Genomic DNA, 24,849 nt, shown 5'->3' on the forward strand with positions numbered 1-24,849 from the left:
CAAGCATAAAATTTCCTCCTAAATGTTTGCACCAACTAATGGTTTAGCATGTCAGCAGTAATTGCACGTCTTTCTAATAAAAATTTTATGGAATGTTTTGATCCTCCCAAACAGGCTCACATTCATACCCAATTCAGACCAATTCCTTTTTTGATTGCAAATAAACTGCATATATCAGTAGTCTGCACCTCTTTATAATCTTTGCTCATACTTTGGTAGTAAATGTGTGACCTCTAATCTAGTGAACTGATTTGGCTTGTGTAGGAAATAGTCCATTAGGTGTAGAGCTGTAATTACTGTAGAAAACAGTTTGTTTTTGTTATGAGCATTTCAAAATGTAAATCATTTGAGCGAGTGTTTTAAAATCCTAAATATAACTTTTAATGCAAAAGAATAGTCAATTTAAGGACCAAACTCTAACTTGGTCTCAAATGTTCCAATGAGTAGAAAATGTCTTTCTAACTAAACTTCCTTTTCTCCTCTCTTTTTTTTCTTTTAAGAATCAAGACGATGTGTTTACTGAAAATGGATCAGATGGCTCATTTAAATTAGATGATCCCACTGAATCAGAGTCTCGCTTCTTTGAGCCCCTTAACATCACCTCTGACAAGGTATTTCTTATTCACTGAAATATTATAATCTATAATGGGGGGAGGGTGGAATTGTACTTATAGTTGCCAAAAACATTTAACACTAACACTCTGTATTCCTTGAGTTAGTATATAAAAGGAGTCCAAAACCAGATAATACAGGTTTACAATGGGAGGGAAAGATTTGAAAAGGACCTAAGGGATAATTTTTTTCATGCAGAGGGTGGTACATATTTGGAATGAGTTGCCAGAGGAAGTGGTGGACAAGCAGGAGGCTGGAAGAACACCGCAAGCTAGGCAGCATCAGGAGATGGAGAAGTCTGTTTTGGGTGTAAGGGGAGCTGTAGATAAAGGGGGTGGTGAAGTGGGGATAGATAGAAGATACAACCTAGTTGGTCAATAGGAGGAATGAATCCAATTGGTAGCTGAAAGGACATGTTGCTGAAGAATGGAGGGGGGGTGGGGGCTGAAAGAGTCTGGGAAGGGAGGTTATTTGAAATCGGCGAACTCCATGTTGAGTCCTCTGGGCTGTAGGCTGCCCAAGTGGAAGATGAGATGGTATTCCTCCAATTTGCGTTTTTTGGTTTGTTGTGGTAATGGAGGAGGCCAAGGATAGTCCTGTCAGAAATGGAGGGTGAAGGGGAATTAAAATGGGCAGTGACTGGAATGTTTGGTCGGCCCCTGTGGGCCAGGTTGAGATGCTTGGCGAACCACTCCCTTTGAGCTCCCCCAATGTAAGGAAGACCACATCAGGAGCACCTGATGCAGTAAACTAGGTTAGAAGAGAGGCAGGTATGAGCCTTTGTCTCACCTGGACGGACTATTTGGGGCCCTGGATGGAAGTGAGGGAATGGTGTACTGTCAGGTTTTGCATTTTTTTTCCTGGTTCCAGGGGAAGGTACTTGGGGGTTCAGGGAGATTGGTGGGGAGAGTGCATCATCCTTTAAATGCTGATAGATGGGACAAGGTCAGATTGTGATGTCTGGAATGGAGGTGATCAGCAAAGCAGTCACACAGTCTGCATTTTGATATCTCCAATGTAAAAAAGACTGCATTGTAAGTGGTGAATATTGTCGACTGTATTGAAAGAAATCCAAATAAAATGCTCTTTACCTGGAAGGTGTGTTTAGTGAGGAGGAAAGTGAATAGATATTGGTGTTTGATTTTCTTTTTCATAGGAAGGTTCTACATGGGAGTAAGAAATCAAGATGTCAAGGTGGGAACAGTTGCTGCAGAATGCTGACAGTGGAGGAGTTAGGAAGATGTGTTTGGTGGTAGCAACCTGTGGAGGTGGCTGAAATGGCAGAGAATGTTCCTGTTTGAATGTAGCGAAGAGTGGGTGGGAAGTGAGTGTAATTTATTATCAGGTACTTTGCATGTACAAACCTCTTTATCAAGCCTTTTTGATCAAAAAGTTGAAAATGCCATTTGTTCAATAAAAGCTGGAATGGGATGAATCTCTATTACAATGCCAACTTTAAATGGACATACCAAGATACTTATTTAAAAAAAAAAATTTTATAAAGCAAAACTTGCACTGTGCCATACTGATATTAGGGCATCTTGGGCAAAGGACAAGATTTTAACAGCTTTTCTGCAAAGAAAGCTGAAATTTTGAAGTGGGAACTCTTTATAGAAGGAGTGGTGAGGCTCTGGTGGATTTTGAATTGAGGATGAGAATTCTAAAATGCTGTCGACCAGGTGATAGGGCAACAAGCGTTCCTCAATAATTTGTGGGATATGGATAGTGCTTGATTGGTTAGTATTTGTTCATTTTCTAATTGCCCTCAAAAGTGGTGGAAAGGCTGCTTCCTGAACTGCTTTTTGTGTGGGGATTGTGATATATCGACAAAGCCATTCAAAATGAACAGCATTTTAATCCAGCAACCGTTTGAAAGCAACAATGTATTCCTCTAGTTGGTAGAGGTCACATTGTTGGAAGGTGCTGTCAAAATGTCTTGATTTACTGCAGTGTGTCTTCTAAATGGTACACACTACTGCCACTGTGCTTTGAACAAAGTGACAAACAAGTTGCTTAGTCCTTGCTGATAAGCTAGTGGTATTGTAGTTGCACCCATCCAGCAAGTGGCAAGAATTCCTTGGCACTCCTGACTATCTTTTTTTGTAACTGATGACCAGGCATTGACAAGGTGGGAGATTTCACCTCAGAAATCCTAGCCTCTGACATGATCATGACTTTTTCATTTGAGTTTCTTATCAAAGATCTTCAAAATGTCTGTGTTTAATGCCATTAAATAGCATGGGGAGATTTTTTCTTTCCTGTTGAATGTCTGCATTTGTGACCTATGTTACTTGCCAGTTTATCAACCCAAATCTGGATGTTGTCCAGCTATGGATATAGACATGGACTGCTTCACTGAGGTGTGACTTAAATTGTGCTGAATATTTTGCACTCCGCAACCACCTCAACTTCTAAATCAGTTTTTTTTTTCTTTCCATATAAGCTGGCAGATTGCTGAATTTGTCCAGCATTTTGATTTTGTTGCAGATTTCCATTTGCAATACTTATTGTGCTTATCCTCTGTTTCCCAACTTTTTTTAATGGGTGTTTATTTGAAGCAGCTAGAAGTGGTTGGGCTTCAGACATGAGTCTGAGCAGCAGCTTTAGTGATATCCTGAGGTTGTCGACTTCCAACATCCACAATTATCTTTTTGCGAGCTGTGAATCTCAACCAGTGGAGAGCTCTTCCACCCTTGTCTCCCCTATACCTATTGACTCAGGATTTGCTAGTGCTCCTTGCTATGCCACATTCATGCTATTATTGATGTCAAGGACAGCTCATCTTCCCTTTCCTCTCCTCCTAGAATTCAATTCTTTTTATCTACTTTGAGTACATTGGCAGGATAGATAACATCTGATATGGTCAATTACAGTTTCATCCTTTTTAGGACGATGATGCAACAGAGTGGTTTGCTAGGGCAGTTCTGAGTCAAATTGTTTTTGTCTAGAGTTGCATATAGACCAGACCATCTTCCTGTCATTTTAAAAAGTAAAAGAACTACAGATGCTGTTAATCAGAAACAAACAAGTTTCTCAAAGCTCAGCAGGTCTGGCAGCATCTGAAGAGAAATCAGTTAATGTTTCAGGTCTGGTGACCCTTGATGTTATATTTGTAATCTGTAAAGGAAAGGGATGGCATAAACAGCTAGACTTGACACAGCAGTCAGTGGGTAGAAGAGTTAAAGTGGATGCTGAGTATTTGGGTGGGGGCAGGGGGGGTTCACTTGGATTGTATTTTCCAATGCTGTGACTTGGGTTGTGCACTCCACTTGTGTTCGTGACATCATTACCAACAGTACTCTAGGTAGCTGCCAGTGTCAACAATTGCACAACAATTTAATTCCGAAAAGAACAGTTTCCATGACCTCCAGCTTGCTTGAGAGGGGATGGAGGTCATGGAGATGAGTGGGGTCAAAGAACAGTCACAAAACAATGATGCTGGTGGTAACAGGAACAATGGGGGATTTGTTGGCAAACAGTGAATACGGCTTCTGATCTGAAGTCAGGAGCTTTTTTTGTTTCATGGAAATAGTGTTTGAAGAAAATAGAAGAGATTAGAGGAAAACTACTCAAACTATTTTTTTTCAGGTTCTGGTTGATATCATTGACCATGGAGAGACAAAGCTGAAGCTAATTCGTAAACCACTGATGGAGACTGAAGAGTCAAACAGCTCAAATATCAAGAAGAAGAAGAAAACCCTTTTGAACTGTAACACCAGTTTCTTTACAGGATACCCTTCAATCCCTGAAACCCTAGAATAAGTACTACTTTCTGTAAATTTGTGCCATTTTTTATTTGTTTGACTCCTCTATTCCAGGAAGTGTGCTGTACTTTTTGATTTTTCTTTGTGGGACCACCATGATTGTCTGTCTATTCCTGTTTTTATCCTGCCTTTTTTCCTTTTACCATCTTAGTTATTTGTTTATCTAATGAAATGCCTCAAAATTAAACTATTTGTGTTTTGCGGGGAGGGGGATGGGAGAGAGAAGAAGAAACAATTGACTATCAAGAAGTGGAAAATGTGGGATTTCTTTTCACTTGGTTGTTCTTGACTAAGCTTTTGAACAATTGCTCAATTATATATTGATTACAATCCTGACTACCTCTAGAGAGACAGTGGGACTATTGTTATTTTGACAGACTTTTTGGACATTCATTTGTTTCTTCCACATTGGAAAACAGATTTGCTATCTTAATTTGTGACAATAGTGTACTATTCCAAGTATTGAGTCTGTCTTGATACAGTTTCCTTTATTGCAGGAAGGAAAAAAGGTAAACTTGTTGCCCTAGCTCCCATCTGGAAAAAAATTGTCTCACACATGGAAGAATGATGTAAATTTAAAGTCATTGCAGTCTAGGCAATTTATCTTTTTAACTGTTCGTAACAAAATGTGAAATTTAATCAAAGCTGAATTAGAGAATGACTGACTAGTAATATGCAGTGAAGTCAGTATTTGAAAGTACAAATTCTCCTTTAGTGGTGGAATGCAATGTTCAGGAATGACCAGTTTGAGATTTGTAGTATTTAATTTTTTTTGATTTATGGATACTTCAAATTGTTCTTTCATGAGTAATTTTTTTTGAATACTAAAGAAAATGTTTGTTTCAAATTTGTAATTACAGAAAAGTGATTTTAGTCAACACCATATTGCCATACTTCTCACCCCTCTTCACAATTTAGTCAGGAATTGAGTTCCAACAACACATTTTAATTATAAAACTCTTGATCCATGCTGAAATGTTAATAAAGTTGTTTTTGGAAAGAACTGTGATGCAATCTCCCCTTCTTTTGAGATTTGTGTTTTCTTGTATATGTAGTAAATTTACAATACATGTATATGGAAAATCTTGAAAAATTTTCCACATGTGAGAATCTTGAATGGATAGTTGTCTGTGTCCTGTACTTTTTATCTCCTTGCTGTCGTTTATAAATAAAGAGAACCAATTTAGAGTTCTGACTGGCTTCATAAATCTAACCTTGCAATTGATTTCACTATTCTTTTTTGAAAGGGAAGTTGATTTCATCATCTTTTTCCATCCCATCCAGCCTTGCTCAGATTGGAATAAAATCCCAGATCATTGCAAACTATCTAAAATAATTTGGGAGGGAAATTTTAATCTTATTCATTTTGGTATTTTGCATTGATGGATTTATGACTGCAAAAAATAAATTTTCATACAGGAATATGCTCTTTGGAAAAAGTCAGGTTTCCATACTTCTGTAGTCCTTGCATTTGGTTTTAAAGTTTCCACCTGAAGCACATGCAGTTTTTTTAAGCTAAGATACCTTTTCAGCTTGTTCTGTTCACTTGAAATGCAAAGTCTTATGTGCAAGAATGAAATTGAAATAATTTATAGTACAAGTGACTTTGGTATCTTGAGTTGACATGAAGCCTGTCTAACCAAATTACTGCATCATTCAAGGCCAATAGAAAACTTTTTGAATTGTACTTTCTGGTTAGGTTTACTCTTTATTTTTGCAGTGTTCACTCCAATTTACTGGGTGATTTTTGTGCAGAAGACTAATATGACATTGCTCACATCCACTTTTGCCTACATCTTCCTATATAACCCTTGATTACCCTACTAAGTACGAACAAGGACTTCACCCCTACTGCTCTCTGTGGCAAGGAGCTCTAAAGATTCTCTATCCTACCCGGAACCAATTCCTCCTTGTATCAGTCTAAAGTTTATCCCTCCTTTTATTCTGAGACTATGCCCTGTTGGCCTAGACTTCCATTGAAGGAAACATCCTCAGCACTTACCCTGTCAAGTTCTTTTCTTTTAAGAATGCTGTGTTTTTCAATGAGGCTTTCCATCAGATACCATATCTCTAATCCTGCTACATCCAGTTAAAGGTAATCGATGAAACAATTGTAGGAGGCAGCTCAACAACTAGTCTCTTCCTCCATGACAGAACCTAGCCCATCAGTGCAAAAGTAATTCACAATTTCTTCAGCCACATTGCCAAATGGCTGATCTAGTGCAGCTGCCTTCATCACAGATAGCAGCCTTCAGCCAATTTTAGTCATTCCTGCGACAGGAAAGACTGTTTGGAGGCAATGGGTACTGACAACATTCTAGTAATAGCTCTGAAGACTTGTGCAGCCAGAATACTGGCATCTGTGACAATGTGGAAAATCCTTTTAGAGAAATACACTTCAATAATTATGTACATAAATGAATAAAGCATTTGCCTAAGAATAATAAGGATGTCAGGATTTGACATTCCAGGTGGTTGCAAGGAAACCCAAAGCATTTCTTGCTTACATGTTACATTTACGTACATTTATTTGATGCACTGAAAGGGTCTGATAACTGAATGGACCACCATTGTATTTTGACCAGAAAGATCTTAAATTATGGTCCTTCCTGACCATGTGGAAAACTGCCCTGGTATACCCTGTACAGAAGAAGCTGAACAAATCAAATTGGATCAGTAACTGCTCCACCAGTCTACTCAGTCCAGTTCAAGATAGCAGCAGAGGAACAGGGCTGCATGCAATCTCTTGCCTAGAGCCCATTAATTTTCCTTTTGTTTCTGCTCTATTGCTTTTTTCCCTTCCTTTGGTCTTTCCTGTGGTGCAATGGCGCAGCAGCAAGAATGGACATGGTTACGCCTGACAGGTTGTGGCATGGAAAGGGGTGGGAAAGATAGGTATTCTGAATTTTTCCTTTATCTTTGATTTATTCCTCTGAACTGTAATGCTGGACTATTTTCTTTATTTTTGTTTTCTTTAAGTATCTGTTCCTTTGTACCTAAGATGGAGCTGTCATGCAGCGACTGGAAACTTCTCACCTGTATTCATTTGAGTATGTGGCAATAAAGCTAATTCAGTTCAATCCTCAGTGATGTGATTAAAGGTGTCACCAACAGTGCTGAAACACCGAAGTGGGTCCAAAACACACACGTTGGCTGAGAACATACTGGTGCGTTAAGTGACAGTCAACTAGAAGTTTGGTAGTTTTTAAGGAGTCCACATGTTATGAGGATTTAACTTTAATCCTCCTCCCACCACCAGGTTCCCCAACCGTCAACTGATGAAGGGGTTTTTTTTGTCGATTTTCCTGTTGCTCGGGGATGCTGCGTGACCAAGCTGCGCTTTTCCAGCAACACATTCTCAGCCCTAACCGTCACCGCCGAGTTCAAATTGTAGTCACGTGATTCCCCGGCTGGCGCACGCGCACGGCGGGCGGCGGGCGGTTCCTGAAGCTCTCCCCAGGTGGGCTCGGTTTGTCGTCGCGGTCCTCACCCTCATCCCTTCCCGCCTGTGGATCTGAGCCCCAGACCTGACCTCCGGAAACCCGTAACGTTGCGTTTCGGGAAATTTCCTTTTTCGCGTTTAATTTTGTATGTGTGTGCGTCTTGTTGACTGATTTATAAACAGAGCCGCGGCGTTGGTGGGTGCACGTGACCAGCCCCAGTCTGTTTGGACATATTTCTGATAACTGGTGTCAGAGTAAGTTCAAATTGCAACGTTTGAGGAGGCTGCGGCCTATGGACTGGTCGGATATTAAAGGGAAGGTGTTGTGGGATTATGGGTGCTGCTGAAATATTTTATGCTGTTGAAAATTGAATCTTAACAATAAAATCGAAGGAAGAAAATAGATATTTTAGACGGCAAGTTACTGAAACGCCAACTATAGACCTGGAATGTGGAATCTGAAGGAGAAGAAATGATTCTTTGCTGGCTTCACTAATCTTAGAGGAGGACGTGACATTAAAGGGCCAGACTAAGAATGATGTGGGAGAGCACAACAATGGGCTAACAGTAGAAATTGGAAGAACTACAGATGCTGTAAATCAGAAACAAAAACAAGTGCCAGGGAGTTTGTGTAAACTGTGTGGAGTTTGCACATTCTCCCTGTGACTGTGTAGGACCCCCCCCCCCCCCTCACCAAATCCAAAGATGGGCGGGTTCGGTGAATTGGCCATGCTAAATTGCCCATAGTGTTCAGGGCTGTATAGGTTATTTGTATTAGGGGAAATGTAGCGAATGGGTCTGGGTGTGATGCCCTTCGGAGGGTCAGTGTGAATTTGTTGGGCCAAATGGCCTGTTTCCCCACTGTTGGGATTCTACGATTCTGTGAAATTGCTGGAAACGCTCAGCAGGTCTGGGAGCATCTGTGGAGAGAAATCAGAGTTAATGCTTCAGGTCCAGTGACTTTCTCAGAACAGAGGAATCTGATGAACACTCTTTACTGTTTCAGATTTCAAGCATCTTTAGTTTTGTTTTATATTAACTCTTTATTGTTTACTGTTTTGCTCTTGGTGGAGGGCTTACTTATGCCAATTAACTTCATAAGGAACTCCTGTGGTTCCTAGACCATAAGAAATAGAAGTGGTAGACTTATTGACTTCTCAGGTCTGTTCCACCGTTAAACAGGATTGTGGCTGGTCTGATATTCCTCACATCCACTTTCCGGTGTTTTGTCAGTAATCCTCTATTCCCCTACTGATCAAGAGGTGTCAGAGGCTGAGGGGTGACCTTAGAGGTTTATAAAATCATGAAGGGCAAGGATAGGGGAAATAGACAAAATGTTTTCCCTGATTGGGGGAGTCTAGAACTAGAAGGTGTAGGTTTAGGGTGAGGGGAGAAAGATTTAAAAAGGACCTATGGAGCCAACCTTTTCACGCAAAGGGTAGTGTGTGTATGGAATGAACTGCCAGAGGAAGTAGCGGAGGCTGGTACAATTACAACATTTAAAAAAACCTCTTGATAGGTATATGAATTGCGAGGGTTTAGAGGGTTATGGGCCAAGTGCTGGCAAATGGGACTAGATTAACTTCGGATATCTGGATGGCATGGATGTGTTGGACCAAAGGGTGCTGTACATCCCTATGACTCAATGACTCTGCCTCCACTGCTCTCTGTAGCAAGGATATCCAAAGACACAAATCTCTGAGGGAAGAAATTCACTCTTAATTGACATTCCTTTATTCTAAGATTATGGACTTTAGTCCTAGCTCTCCCCTAAGGGGCAGCATCCTTTCAGCATTTACCCTGTCAAGCCCTTTAAAAATTTTGGATGTTTTACTTTCGCTAAGACTTCCAGCAAACATTAATCTTTCATATTGTTTTCTCAATATCCTGGAGTTCTTTAGCATGGAAAACCCAGGCTAAATATGTGAAAAATTTTTATTTTCGAGGGAGGGAAGTCATTGGCATATGTTGAAGAGAGCTGATCCCTGTGGGAGTACGTTGGTTATGTGTGGGAAGCCTAATTTGATTCTAAGGCTCACATGGAACTGTCTGATCAAATAGCTGATTAGTTAGAATTGTAGAATCATTACAGTGTGGAAGCAGGCCATTTTCCCAGCGAATCCACACTGACCTTCTGAAGAGTATCTCATCCAGATTCCCCAACCCTGTAACCTGCAATTCCCATGGCTGATCCACCCAGCCTGCACACTCTACCTAACCTACATATATTTGGACTCTGGGAGGAAACCAGAGCACCTGTGCAGACACAGAGACCATGCAAACTGCTCAGAGACAGTCGCCTGGGAGGGGAATCGAACCCAGGCCCCTAGTGCTGTGAGGCAATAGTGCTAACCACTGAGCCACAAGGATGGGAGTAGTTGTAAGATTTTGGAGAGTTTCAATAGCATGCCTGTGCCTTGCTCTGTCATTGGCACAAGATAACTCACTAAAATGAGTTCCTATCTTCAACCACGTCCCAAGTGAAGTCTAAGGTTTCAATTTCCAAGGAAAATTTGGACAAACTTCAACTGTTTGTGGATGGTCTAGTGAAAATATGGACACTTTTGGAATGATGAAAAACTCAAATTGGGACTATGGACATCCAGGTCAGACTATTGTGTACGCACTGAACACCTCCACTAAGAGATCATTCCTCGTGGCCTCTCAAGCATTCATGATGTGCTACCTGATGCCATTGAATTGACTGATGACCTTGATATCAAACAGGATACCCAGCCAAGCAGAAAGAAAATAAAGTAGGTTTATGAAGTAGGGATGCTAGCATGTGCTCAAACAAAGAAATGGAAAATTGAGCAGCAGTTGAATGAGCACTTGTGGTTGTTAGGAACTGACTTGTAACACAACCTTTTGGCTGGAGACATCAATTTGCTCAGTTGGCTGGATGGCTGGTTTGTGATGCAGAGTGATAATGTGGGTTCAATTCCTCCACCAAGTTATTATGGAAGACTCCTTCTTAGTCACTCTCCTTGCCTGAGGCATGGCAACCCCTCAGGTAACAATCACCGATCATCTCTCTCTGGTGAGAGAACAGCCCTATAGTCTAGTACAACTATGGCAATTTTACTTTCAATTTCTCTACAAGGAGAACAGTCACAATTTCTCCAATCTATCCCTGTAACTGAAATGCTTCAGCCCTGGCGCTGTTGTTATAAATAACATCCAATAAGCAAATCTTTACTAGAGCTCAGAGCAGTACATGATGCTGTAGTTGAGATTGATTCAGTGGCTTCTGCAAGTTCAGCATAACCACCTTGCTCTTGTGCTCTGCCCCTATTAATAAAGCCCAGGGTAGTGTGTCAGTGGGAATTATAAGCTCAGCTCAACCCAGCCCAGCTTTCTGGATAGACCATAAGGTGATTACACCCAAGTGTGAAGGAATTCCCATTTCTTTCCACTTCTGTTTTGGATATTATTGACTTATAGTTCAAAGGATCAGATACAATCATATCAATAAGAACACTGGAGAAGAGTAAATACACCTGAGTCACATTCTGGTGCAATACCTTTGCAAAACATGTAAAGATAATTTTGCGACAATTTGGTTCGGAATACTTTGCACTTCTTTGCTTTGCTATATCTTGCGCAGGATCTATGGAAAAATGTAGTGGCAAATAGATGACCAGTTACCTTATGACTTTAGTTATTGTTTTCAAACAGCAAAATATTTGTAAAACAGATGGCCTACAAGATTTGACAGAAGGAAATATGCTTATAATACTTAGTACTGAAAGAAGTTTAACAAGTTATTGGAAATGAAAATTAACAATCGTGCAGTAATGACTGGCTAAATGTCTCCATCAACATTATGTGTAAATTATCTGATGGTTACAATATTGCTGTTTGGTGAGTAGAAAATAATTGCAGTATTTCCTATATTTATAACAGTGAACGCACTTTTTATTGGCTATAGAATACTTTGAAACATCCTGTGATTGAGATCGTCGCTACTTTAAAAATGCAGGTTTTTGAATAGTTGCTTTGTGTTCTGACATTTTGAAGACTGTGGAGTGGGTGGTGTATTTTTGTTTGCATTTTAAAAGATTTTATAGAAATCAAGGCCTTGGAGAATACGACTGAAGATACCAATTTATAAATTGGTTCATTGTTTATCATAGAATAGAATCATAGAATCCCTACAATCCATTGAGTCCATCACACCGACCCTCCAAAGAGCATCCCATCCAGACCCACTCCTCTATCTATCCCTGTAACTCTGCATTTTCCAGATTTTGCAAACAGTAAATTGTAATCTTATTGCAGCTGTGTATCATTTCAGGGTTGGCTGTTTTGTGAGGTGGCCATATATTTGTGAATGTACATAATATAACAAATGGTATGAAAAAATACTTCAAAAACTACTTCCCAGTTAAATTGAAAAAGGACAAGGGGCACAGGTTCAAATTAACAAAAAAAACAACTTTACAATTATGCATCATTCTTATCTCAAACTGTTGAGTAATGGAGGCAAACATGTTTAAACATTAAGCAGCAACTTGATTTAATGATGAGTGGGATGTAGGTTCTTTCTGGATGAGTGACATTAAAAAGGCTAAATGACCCTTCTGGTTTATATAGAGTAAATTTATGACCTCTTACAATGCAGTTTTAAGTAAAAATGTTTAGCCATTCACAGCTGTTTGTGATTGTGTTTGCAGATTTTACTGGTTACCAATCTCTGAACGAATCCAATGTCAAACCGAGTATACGCAGATCCAAAAGGCAATTATGATGACTATCAGTATCCAGTAGTATTTTTACCACCATATGAAAATCCACCTCCTTGGATCCCTTTGCAGGAGGTAACTGTGTTGCTTATGTTTAAATTTTGGTAATCTGTGCTTGATTGGTGTAGTAACTAGGATTCGAGAATTGACTTTGGCACATCCGGACCAGTATGATTTAATTTTTTTTTAAAACTGCTAGAATGAGATATGATGAAAGTTAGGATGCAAGCAGCAAAGTAATTCTTTACTTTATGGATGGTAGATTGTGGGAGGTCGGTCAGGAATACATTGGGATAGCTGAGTCTCGAGTGTTTTTTAAAAAAACAAATGAGGGTTTTAGCAGATGAGAGCAATATTATGAAAGTGAAATTGGCACAGTTCGTAGTGGAAGCAGGTGGTCAGAAGCTTGTCTATGGGTCAAATATGACCTCAACTTAGCAATATGTTCTGATTTTGATGCCAGGAAGAGTGATGGAGCTTTTGTGGAGACTGGAAAAATGATGTGTCTTTTTTTATTATTTGGAACAAATTTATGCTCCTGCAGAAAATCAGGATATCAGATCATCAGTCTGATAATTTAACAACTAGAGGAGTTGGGAGGGATATTGGAATAGTGTATGTTTAGCTGGGTGTTAAAATGCATTTCAAAGCTACCATTACGCTTTGAGAAGTCTCCTGAAATGTGTAACAATGATAATTGAGTGGGTTCGAAGGATAAGTTATTTGGGTACACCAAAGGTTTTTGGGAGCTGGAGAAGAAGCCATCTCAAGTTATAATGGAACTAGGTGAGAACAGTCTCATCCAACAGGGTGGGAGTGCAGTGGTCAACCACTTCAAGAACATCAGACTGATCCAGAAGGACAAGGAGAGATAGATTGTGGCTTTGCCACAGACCATTTATAATTTATTGATAACAGTAGTTTTGGTTAGTTAAGGAGCAAAATTCTGATTGAAGGGATTTACAAATGGAGTCCTGGAAAGATTGGCACCAATTTACGAATTATTGACCAATATGTGGAATGTGAAGTGATTGAAGGCCATCTTTGAGGACCTTTTGGAAAAGAAGGAAATGTGAGAGATTAGATGGCAGTTTGTAAGGGCAAATGAGATTAAAGGTTTGTTTTTGAGAAAAAGGTGATGACTTTAAATATTTTCTAATCAACTTGTTCAAAGTTGTTAATGCACATGTGGATAGGGTTGAACCAAGCCTCCTGACTCAAAGGTAAGCATGCTACCACTGTGCCACAAGAGCCCTCAACGGTGATAATTGTAGATTTAAAGGAGAGATGAGCAAAACCTGGAAAAACCTGGAAAAACCTGGAAAATTCAGTGTCAACTGAATTTTGATCAACATAGAGACCTAGAGGGTAAATTAGGTGGTTGTCAATTTAGGAAGTAGAATCAAGGAAGAAGAAATTGAATCTTGGGAAAGAGATGTGCTTGTACGTGTGTTGGGAATATCACATTCATAATTTATGTTTTTTAATGTATCTAAAAGTTTAAGCAGTAGATGAATGGTTGTATCAAGTTGAGAAACTGATAAACAAATGTGATACAAATGACCATGCATTTATTGCATTTGAAATAGCCTGTGATTATTCAGCAAGCTCAGAAGTGATGTGGAAATGCTTGGATAGTAAGTTATTCATTGTTAGGTTTGTGGTAGAGCCAGAGGGTCACCATTTCCTTCAATGAAAAGTTTAAATTAAGTATTAAATTCTTAGGAGGAGAGAGATTAGGGTACTTGGTCAATAAGGAAGTTGTTTCCTCGGGGCAAAGTTCTGGATAAATGATTGCAAAATCTATTGACTATACAAATTATTCATATGGGTTACAGAATCAAAATATCTAAATTTGCACTTCAGTTTGAGGTTGTCTCAAAGTGTACAATACTGTTGTAGAGATGGATTAAGAAGGTAGAGGTTTTTGGGATCTTTGCTCAGAAAGCAGGCAGTCAATTTTCGAATAAAAGAAAAATAGTGAGATGCTGGAGATCCAAACATAACAGTGCTGGATAAACTCAGCAGTTCTAGCAGCATCTGTGTAGAAGGAGTTACTATTTGAGTCCAGTGACTCTTTTGAACTGGTTTGGTCAGAGTTTTTGATTTGATGTGGACTGTAGTTCAATAGATTGAGAGCTACTGGTTCTTATATAGATCAAATATTTAAAGTTATGGAATGTGAAGTGATTGAAGGCCATCTTTTTTATTATTATGAGGAAAACATCTATAGCGGTTTTGAGCTTTCTGTCATAAGGCTCTGTTGAATTAGCTTGAAAGACTTAGAATGTGGTTTGGTATCTGCTAGCAATCAGAGCAAGAGACTAAGACATTCTCAGTCATGAAGCCTTAATGGAAGGTTGGAGCATTGCTTAGCCAAAACCTTAATGGAAGGACCCTCATAATATTTTACTGCTGAGAAAACTGCAACACTGAGGGACATTGAAGTGCATTTTGGAGTGGGGTAACATAATTGTAGGTTGCCGCGAAGAAACGTGAATGCACTTATGAAACCTTGATTCAATCTTGGATGGAAATAATAAGGAGAATTGGAGTTATAGCATAGGTCTTTAAGCTATATTGGTAAGCTTAAAGACCTATTGGTAAGCTTAAAGCTTTAAATACAATAATTTTTCTAATTGTTTTAAAACTGTGAAATCTTGTATAACTTGGTTTAGCTAATTGCTAGGAATTTGGATTTCTCTTTAAATGTTAGTGGTCTCCAAAGGGATCATTGTATGAGATAAGAAGCCTTGCTTCACTGTGGTCAGTGATGTTGCAAACTTAGGTACGAACCTGATTTTTTTATTTTTCAGGGAATGAAGAATACGGTGTATGTGATTTTTTTTTAATTGAAACTAGCTTTTATTTGATTCTTTTAGAGGTTACATCACTCAGATTACAACAATGAACTGACCCAGTTTTTACCTCGAATAATCCAGTTGAAGAAACCCTCTGGAGCTCAGGTATTAACTCTTCATACCTAAGTAAGTATTTGTAAATTAAAGGAAATTATTAAGCTCCAAGTGCTTTGTGGATGCAGTGTTTCAGCTTTAATGTTAATATTTTTGCCCTAATTTTTATCCAATAATGGTTGGTACTCAACCAGTTTAAAAGGATAATTAAATGGATTGCAAAGGTTTGAGTTGGTATACTGCAAATTGACAGTTTGATACTATAACTGCCACAGGCAGTGAGTTCCTTAGTTTGATATCCAGGCGATTGGTTACTGCTTCAATAATGAGGAACCATCATAGACCATGTTTTCCAGTCTCCCATGGTATAACAAATTTGAATAAGTTACTGGGAACATAGTTTCACATTGGTCTAATGGTTATAGGGGATTCTTGGTGAAATGAGTTTGAAGCAGCCACATCTTTGTTCTTAGAGGGGTGAACTGTTTTTAATTTGGCAGTGTTCCTTTGAATGATGCTCCAATTTATCTTTTTTGACGTGGCTTCTTTATTGAGTTAACTTGGGGAGAAGGAAATGTATAGTTGAAAATTAGCTCTGATTGTCAAGCATTGCTTTGAGTGCAGCCCAAAGTTAATCCACTAGAAATTAAATTAGTGGCAATACAATATGGAATTTTGGTGTTGTAACTGATCCAGCCTACGGTGCTAAAGTTGATTGTCAGCCAGGACATCAACTATTGCAGTGGATTCTTGGTAGGGCTTTGTCTAAGGATTAATGTAATACTGCGTTGGAAATTCTGTAAATCTGATGTTTCACAAAATTAATTGTGTATTTGTTTTTTGCAGCTGGGATTCAACATCCGAGGGGGCAAGGCCTCTCAGCTTGGCATCTTCATATCTAAGGTTTGTATTCATCATTCAAGTATGCTACAGTTTTATGTTCTTATATTGAGTATTATGTCCAAGTTAGAATCTTGGAGTTTTACACTGAGTAAGAACAAAGGCATAGGACTCGATCTTTGGCTAAGGAGTGACAACTATTCAGAGAATAACTTGAGGAATTCTGGTATAAAAAGTCAGTTGTTTAAAATGTTAACATTTAGTATTTAAATCCAATACAAGCTGATGGACGGAAGTCTCTCTTGTCCACTGACCTTTAGAGTCTGCTATGAAATTAATTTGGGTGGCCTCAGTCCTATCCCTCAGGGTCATACACCATAGTGGATGATTTCCTAATTCAGTGGTGGATTGGTAATGTCACTCATGGAGGCTGTGGAATATTGGGAAAAAAAATTTGGGATCAATGTGTCAACAATGCACCTCAACCTTAGAACAGAGTGGAAGATCTAACACATTTATGCACACAAATACTCTTCCCTTTCCCTTTTTATGCACCACTCCTGGTTGTGGCAAAGGTTAGTTGTTGATGTTCTGCAGATCTCTGCTAGTATAGATGACTTCATATTAAATAAGAATGTCTATGTGTTTTCAGGCGTGTTCTTGATTACAAACCCAAGAGTAAGTAATTGCCTTTTATCATAGGTGATTCCTGATTCCGATGCAGATCATGCAGGGCTGCAGGAGGGCGATCAGGTCCTTGCAGTGAATGACATTGACTTCCAGGACATAGAGCATAGCAAGGTAAGTTCCAGAGCAGAGAAATGTATCTATGTGAACCCTTAAGACTAAACATGTGGGGCAATAATTTTGAAAGTTTGTAACATCAGTTCAGGTTATGCAATATGAACCACTGTTCAGTGATAACAGTTAATGATAATAGTGTCCCTTCCACGTGATTGATCTTTTTCAGTTCAGGGCCTGACCGCAACACCAGTATCCTAACTTGCTGCATAGATTAAAGTTCAGAGGAATATAAATGATGATTGTTATTCCTTAATGTAATTAAATCAGTTAACATCAGACATAGCAGTGCTAATGGATGGATTCTGTTCAGATAACTTGCATTTATTGTTGAAACAAAATATTGTTTTTCTCCACTCACGCAAACAATCACCTTCTGTTTTCCTTTCAGACCTTTGTTCTTGTTAAGTTATGTGTTTTTCTGTTGTATAGGCTGTTGAGATCCTGAAATCTGCCAAAGAAATCACCATGAGGGTTCGTTACTTTCCATACAGTGAGTACTTTCCATACAGTGATAGGAATTAGGATTGTGAGTAAACCTTGAAGTCAGTTTTTGCCTTCATAAATGGAATATTGCTGATCTCAAGACAGTTTATCTGCCTTTGCGTTTGAACCTTCTCTCTTCATGTACTTATGTAACACAAATATACATGAAAACTTAGATGACCTGTCATCCACAGCTTTTCTGGAAGAGTTCCAAATTTTGACAATCTTTTATATGAACAGCTGCTTCCTGATCTTTTAGAATGAATCACCTTACCTTCGTTTTAATTTTATGGCCTCCTGTCCTGGATTTCCACATTTGAAAGAATAGAGTCTCTTAATTAACCCTTGTTGAATCTTTTATTTCTGAGGGGTGACCTTATAGAGTTTATAAAATCATGAGGGGCATGTATAGGGTACACAGATAAGGTATTTTCCCCTGGGTGGGAGAGTCCAAAACTAGAGAACATAGCTTTATGGTGAGAGGGGCAAGATTTAAAAGGGATCTAAGTGGTAACTTTTTCATGCAGAGGGTGGAATGTGTATGGAATGAGCTGCCAGAGGAAATGGTAGAGGCTGGTACAACTACAACATTTAGAAGGCACCTGGATGGATATATGAATAGGAAGGATGTTGGAGGGATATAATCTCAGATATCTGTTCAGCGTGGACAATTTGGATGGAAGGGTCTATTTCTATGCTGTACATCTCTGACTGTGATTCTAAATCACTCCTAAATCTGGTGTGTTCAGTGGAACTATCATCCAAATTAATACAGCCTATCCTCAGTTTATTCCTTTAATCCATTGTATCATTCTGTGTCTGTGTACTGTGTCTACGAAACCTTTGCTGAAATCTAGAACTGAACAAATCCAATCTGACCAAGGTTTACTACGAATAAAACATAATTTCCTGTTCTTTATTTTCCAATTTCCTTCTGATCAAGACCAATATTTCATTGGCTTTTTGCCTTTTGTTTATGTCTGCAAGCTTTGAGGTTTGTGGTGTTTAGAACAATATATAATTTGAAGTTTAATCTATATTTTTAATTTGTGTTAAGATGTGGGGGAAGAGATGTTTCTTTTTAGTTTGATTTTGTAGTATTGGTTTGAGTTGGTACAGAGATGACTTCTTGTTTATATGCTATTTAATGAGGTTTTATTACCTTAATCTGAAGAGTTGGGTTTTAACAATTGTATTTTTTTATGAAAAGGTTGTTCTTATTCTGTCTACGCTGTTACCTAGTGCAGGTGTCTGTGTGTCATCCTTTTGATACTGACAGAATAATTCAAAAAGTCAATTAGTTAGTCTGTGTATTTGTGTGCAAAGGTTTAGAGGCTCTCCCAAAAAGAAATCTGGCCTGGAAATTAAGCTTAATAAACTCCAGTATTTGCTCTGAAGTTTTGACGAGTTTAGTTTGCGGTTTGTTTCAAGTGTCTCAGAGACATGGCAACTGAAGGAAATCAGCAGCTAAGGGGACACAGAAATTTGCCAAAAGGAAACGAAAAGCAGTGGCAATGGTGACTCTCTGTTGAGGTTTGAGTGTTTGTAAGGATATTGCTGGAATAAAACAGTGTGAATTTGAATCTTTTTATGTGGTTTTTAATTAAGTTGTTCAGGCTTTTTTGCTTAGTGTAACATAATTCATTTTTTCTTATTTAATAAACATCTTATTCTTTGTTAAAAGTTAACTGATAACCTCTTGTGAATATGTTCAATAACTGACCTCCAGGATTTAAAAAAAAATGTTGGGATATAACAAACCAGGTTTCGCTCTGGGATCTGATAATATGTATGGATATCCTTTATACCTCCAGAATTTTCATTTGCTTATTGTGTAGAAAATATTCCAATTTATTCTTCCTGGACATGATGGATGACCTCTAACTATCCCTTGCCAAACTCAGCTCGCCACAGTTCATAAAATCCCTTGTGCAGAATTAGGTCATTTGGCCCATCAAGTCTGCAATGGCCCTCCAAAGAGCACCCCACCCTGACCTAGCCCTTGACCCTATCCCCATACACCACAATTACCATGGCTAGTCCACCCAGTCTGCACATGCCTGCAGATTACGGACGATTTAGCATGCCAATTCATCTAACTTGCATATCTTTAGACTGTGGGAGGAAATCAGAGCACTTGGAGGAAACCCATACAGACATGGGAAAACATGTAAACTCCACACAGTTGCCAAAGGCTATAATTGAACCCTGGTCCCTGGTGCCATGAGACAGCAGTGCTAACCACTGTCGCAAATTCTTTAGAGGGATGACTTCAGTAGATCGCAGTGAAGTAGCTGCTCTGCTACTTACGAAACCCTGAGCCAGAAATCAGGTACGGGAAAGAGGGCGCGCCCGTTATGGCACACATCTGTCCTGAATCAAGTGGTACTACATACCCACCAGAATCTGCTATTGCAGGCCAACCAGTGATCCCTGGCACTAGGATATTGTTAACGTTTAGGCAGAATTCTAATTTAGACATTCAGTCATCTTCCTCGAGATGGTAGCTTCACACCAATGGCTCCTCAGCCAAGTACAGACACCAAATGTCTGAACCTGTAATTCCTCTTGTACTGAGCAGGATTACAATTGCAACAAAGTGTCATCAGTAAGGTAAAGTTAATCTGTCTTCCAACGATCTAAATCCAGCTCGCGTTCCCCATTTAGTGGGTGAACAATCCAATGTTTGGTGAATTCTGCTTCACAATGATAAGAACAGCCAACATCAAAGGATCAAAAAAACGACATTGCTATGAATGCTTGGCAGCCACAAGCCAGTTATCCCTGTAGCAACTTTTCTGACCTACTTAAAACTTTTCCTGCTTAAAACCCAAATGGTCGGAAGGATTGGTTTCCCTTTCACTTCATTTGTCCATTTGCAATTTCCTGTTTCCTTTTGTACTGTTCTGTAGAACTCTTTTCACTAAGTCACTTCTAAATACTAAAGCTCCACTTCAAACCTTGGAAAACATTTCTTACATCAATCAGGCCACATTCTCCTTTTTTGTAACCTATTTGGTTTTTTTAAGAATTAGAATCCCTACGGTGGAAACAGGCCCTTCGGCCCAACAGGTCCACACCAACCCTCAGAGTATCCCACCCAGACCCATTCCCCTACATTTAACCTTGACTCATGCACCCAACCTATATATCCCTGAACACTATGGGCAATTTGGCGTGGCCAATTCACCTAGCATGCACATCGTTTGGATTGTGGAAAAAAACTGGAGCACTTGGAGGAAACCCATGCAGACAATGTGCAAACTCCACACAGACAGTCATCCAAGGCTGGAATTGAACTCGGGTCCATGGTGCTGTGAGGCAGCAGTGCTAACCACTGTGTCACCTTTTTCTAACTAATTTTCAACCATTGCAAGGCTTCCTCCAATTGCGTTATCATTTATATTCATTACACTTGCACACTTTTGCAGCAAAATCAGATTAGATTTTCTGATGAGGAATCACCGGCCTCAACATTAATTCAACTTTTTTATCACTGATGATTCCAGACCTACTGAGTTTCTACAAATTTTGTATCAAATTAAATCAGTCAGACGAGGCCACACAAATCCATGTGGTCTAAATTTGTCCCAAGTTCTTAGTTAGGACGAGTACAGATTCTAGTAGTTATTAGATTGACAGGTCTTTTGTTTTGTGGTTTACTTTTCCCTTATCCTCATAAATAACGGTGAGACATGAACAAAGGTTTTTACCCTTTCACCTTTATAATATTGTAAACTATTCCCTACAAACAAGTGTACATTTAAAATAATTGTGCATTATAAATTAAGGAATTTGTTTCAACTCCTCTAACTGTTGTAAATTTTTCTGATATTTTCTCTGGCTTGTTTGACTGCTGCTGTACATTCTACCTTGCCAGCAAGCATCTTCCATCTGTTTGAGAAAACTGAGAAAATTAGTGTTTCTCATGACCTGAATCATGATGTACCAACAGGAAAGAGGTCATGTTACCAAGAAATCTTTGGAGTCCCGTGGAGGAGATGACATTTTGCTGGTTTGGGATCACTGAACTGTTTGGTTTCAGTTTTTATCACATTTGTTTTCTGAGGTGCTAGTTGTTGTAAATGTCTTTAACTAGTGTCACTATAGCTCAAAGAATAATAATTATGCTTCTGGATTGTGGGTTCAAGTATCTCTCCACAGACTTGAGCATAAATTCTAGACAAAATCTGTTATGTGCATCAAGGATGCCAGCTTTTGAATGAGATATTATTGCTGCCCTGCACACTCCTGAAAGTGAATGTATAAGATTCCATTGCACAATTTTGAAGCAGAGCAGAGGAGTTCTTAAGTGTCCTGGCTGCTACTTATTCCTCAATTAGTTCTTAAAAATAAATTAACTACCTGGCAGTAACACATTGTTTGTAGGAGCTTTGATTTTGCGTTATGGCTGCTCTTTTTCATATCCTGTAAAAGTACTGACCTAAAATCCCAGCAACATAGAAGTGCTTTTGGGGTAGGGGGCGTGGGGTGTTTAGAGGATGTGAAAGGTACTATACAAATACAAGTTTTATTCCACTACCTCATTCATATGTTTGGACAGTGTTCAGATGTCCTCCATTAACTATTTGTCAACCAAACTCTGATCCTGAGCAATCCCAACACATATTATCTAGAAGTGATAATTGAGTAATTTAAAAACAATGGTAGATATTTATTCTTTTCTCCTTTTGGTTGTCATGGGATAGTTGTAGCACCCTAACTATGATCAATATCTAACAGTAACTATCAGGGATTGAACCTGGGTTTTTCCTGGTCTCTAGGCTGCAATTCTGAATGTGAGTGCAAAATCAAAGCTTCAAAATCTGTCCTTTTATTTAAAAATATTAGTTTATTTTCGAACAAAGCAAGTATAATAAATACAAATTTGAATAACACATAGCACATTTTAACCTAAAACTCCTCAAGGTGCTTCAACTATTTAATCAAAAACACGTCACAGCTAAAGGGGAATATGAGGACTGACCAAAAATTAGTGAACTTTAAGGACTTTATAGGAAGAGATAGAGATGACTAAAAACACTTCCCAGCAAGTCCGAATGTAGGTGTGTAGAAGGGATATTAATTGCAATGAGTTTAACTTCCTCATTATTCATGGACTGGTTAACTCCATGCATTTAAGTTGATACAAATTCAACATTAAATTCCTCATCCATTTAAAATAATTGGTTCAGCATTGTTCAGCTAAACTATTTCTTGTATATAATTTTGTGTATATTTCATACATGTGCAGTAAGACATAGGACCTCAATTGTTACTGGTGAGGGCTATGCTTTAAATAGATTTCCTAAAAAATTCAAAAACCTGGTTCCTAAAGTGGACCATTCTTTTACACTGAAATTCTGATGTAAAAGCTTTAGTTATTAGGGCTTTAAATTATGCAGCACAAGAAAATCTGCATCTTAAATTATCTCCTATGTACCTCTGTAATACAATATCTAGTGTTACCTGGACCAAGCACAGCTAATTTGCTTGGTGTTTACAAAAATAAATCTTTAGATACTTGCCAAAAACACACTGATCTTCTAATTCTGTAGAATTAGGAGATCAGTGTGTTTTTGGCAAGTATCTAAAGAGAATGGGGAACAGCATTTTTATTTTATTTTCCATCTTGACTATACTGAAAGTAGCCATTTTTTTCAGTACAGGCAGTAGCAAGTGTTTGCATTTTCCATACAGATTTTGTTGCTTAAATCTCCTATTAATCAGGTAATCTACAAGATCAGAGGCAATATTATGATATAGATGAAAGGCATTCCTGCTGACAAAATAAAACTGCTTCGCTAGTTGGAGCACCTTTGTTATTGCTGTAGGCAACCTGAGCTGGTAGCCCCTCTATGCAATATGATTTTTGGTTTACTTTGCTGGTTTGAATGATCAGCTTGTGAAGATAATAGTCTACAGTGGGGAAATGGTAAAGATATTTTGTAATATATACTCTTATAAGATTATGTAAGTTTGGAAGCTAATTAATTTCATCTTAAATTGGATTGTCAGATTTTATCTGTTTTCTTTCAGACTTTCGCAGGCAGAAGGAAAGGACAGTTCATTAATCGGAAGTCCTGCCTTAGAAATTATTGAAAAGTTTGGTACTTGGAAGATGTCTAGTCGACTGGCTCAATATCTAGAGAGATTCTGAAATTGGGTTTTCTGGTTTTTTTGGACAAATTTGAAAATGAAATTTGGGATTTATAAATATACCTCCTGCATTTTATATTTAACATTTCTAGGATTTACAGTCAATTTATGTTAGTGTAAATTGTTGGAGAATTGAGAACATTTTGGGGAAACTTCAATGATGGAGAACTCTGTGAACTGAAACTCAGACAGTGCCTGGTTCTGCAACTGTCATGGGAATCTAAAAGGAATCTTAAACCTGTTATTGTCAGAAGCCCCAATCGTTGCTACTGCTTTGCTTATCCCTATGTAGAATTGTCTTTTAAGGATCCTTCTGACTTCTAGTTTTGTTATAAAATGTTGAAGTCTGTTGATTCAATACTACATCTTGCAACAATAAGGGCACAACCTTCTATGTCACCGCCACGGTTTGTAATGGTTTCTACAGGCTATATAACCAAGAAACTAATTTTTTTATGTTTAGCACAGTAAGCAAGATGTCTGCACTTAATTAGTATATCTTTCAAAGCAATAATGTCAACAGTTACAACCATCCAGATGATATTTAATGGATGGCAGAGAGCATGGATAGTTGAGGTGAACACGGGGACTGTCACACAGCTTTGCTTGACCCCATTTTGGATTTAACTGCATCGGTTTCAGTTCTCCCACTACAGATAGTTGCATTATACTATCATGAAGCAGTTATGGAAATTGTGGTGAAGGCACTTGGAAATCTAAACTTTGAGACCATGAACTTCTCAATTTATTGAATCAAATTCTTGATCAGAAAGATTAATGTAATGCGTGGTTTTTTGATTTTTTTTTTTGCTTGGATGTACCTGGTGACAGAGACCCTGCAAGAGGTTATCTGGAATGTCTGAAGCTAAAATGTTGTTTTTGGGAGAAATTCCTCAGAAACAGGAAGTGATTCAGGAAAATGCATGTCTGGATCTTCTCTGTTACAGGCAAGAGAGGAATTTCTTGATGGTTTCCACAGCATGCTTTAATCTCTCCTCTTGAAGATATTTACTATATGCAACAATTGTAACTATAATTTTGGGGTATTTGGTGGATAATACAGAATAAATATTTGTTAAAACTTG

The 24,849-nt window shown here is 38.5% G+C and overlaps 2 protein-coding genes across 7 annotated transcripts in view; both read left to right on the forward strand.

Annotated features, from left to right (window-relative positions):
* The window catches only part of kif4 (kinesin family member 4), a 72,965-nt gene extending 67,401 nt beyond the window's left edge, over positions 1–5,564 (forward strand). For all 4 annotated transcript variants that reach the window (XM_072595202.1, XM_072595199.1, XM_072595200.1 and 1 more), the window contains exons 30-31: positions 501–611; positions 4,201–5,564. In XM_072595202.1, coding sequence (XP_072451303.1) covers positions 501–611; positions 4,201–4,374 — 285 coding nt within the window. In that variant the 3' untranslated portion in view covers positions 4,375–5,564. The remainder of the gene's footprint in view (positions 1–500; positions 612–4,200) is intronic.
* A 2,149-nt stretch (positions 5,565–7,713) lies between these two features.
* On the forward strand, positions 7,714–24,849 carry pdzd11 (PDZ domain containing 11). 3 transcript variants are annotated; one of them, XM_072595204.1, is made up of 7 exons: positions 7,714–7,836; positions 12,495–12,638; positions 15,446–15,529; positions 16,325–16,381; positions 17,021–17,119; positions 17,552–17,612; positions 23,645–24,849. In XM_072595204.1, exons 2-7 carry the CDS (start codon positions 12,528–12,530, stop codon positions 23,677–23,679), a joined length of 447 nt encoding a protein of 148 aa, XP_072451305.1. In that variant the 5' UTR covers positions 7,714–7,836; positions 12,495–12,527; the 3' UTR covers positions 23,680–24,849. The 3 variants fall into 3 exon arrangements, with proteins under 3 accessions (XP_072451305.1, XP_072451307.1, XP_072451304.1); XM_072595206.1 differs by having other exon boundaries at positions 7,817–7,920; XM_072595203.1 differs by lacking the exon at positions 7,714–7,836 and adding an exon at positions 7,843–8,073.

Source organism: Chiloscyllium punctatum, chromosome 25 (genome assembly GCF_047496795.1).
Source record: "Chiloscyllium punctatum isolate Juve2018m chromosome 25, sChiPun1.3, whole genome shotgun sequence".
NCBI lineage: Eukaryota > Metazoa > Chordata > Chondrichthyes > Orectolobiformes > Hemiscylliidae > Chiloscyllium > Chiloscyllium punctatum.

What these genes read in the sequence shown, in the direction of transcription:
- pdzd11 (XM_072595204.1), top strand. Translation starts at nt 12,528, where the DNA reads ATGTCAAACCGAGTATACGCAGATCCAAAAGGCAATTATGATGACTAT. An exon ending in TTGGCATCTTCATATCTAAG is followed by an intron (nt 16,382 to 17,020) that starts GTTTGTATTCAT and finishes CTTTTATCATAG; the next exon opens with GTGATTCCTGATTCCGATGC. An exon ending in AGGACATAGAGCATAGCAAG is followed by an intron (nt 17,120 to 17,551) that starts GTAAGTTCCAGA and finishes TCTGTTGTATAG; the next exon opens with GCTGTTGAGATCCTGAAATC.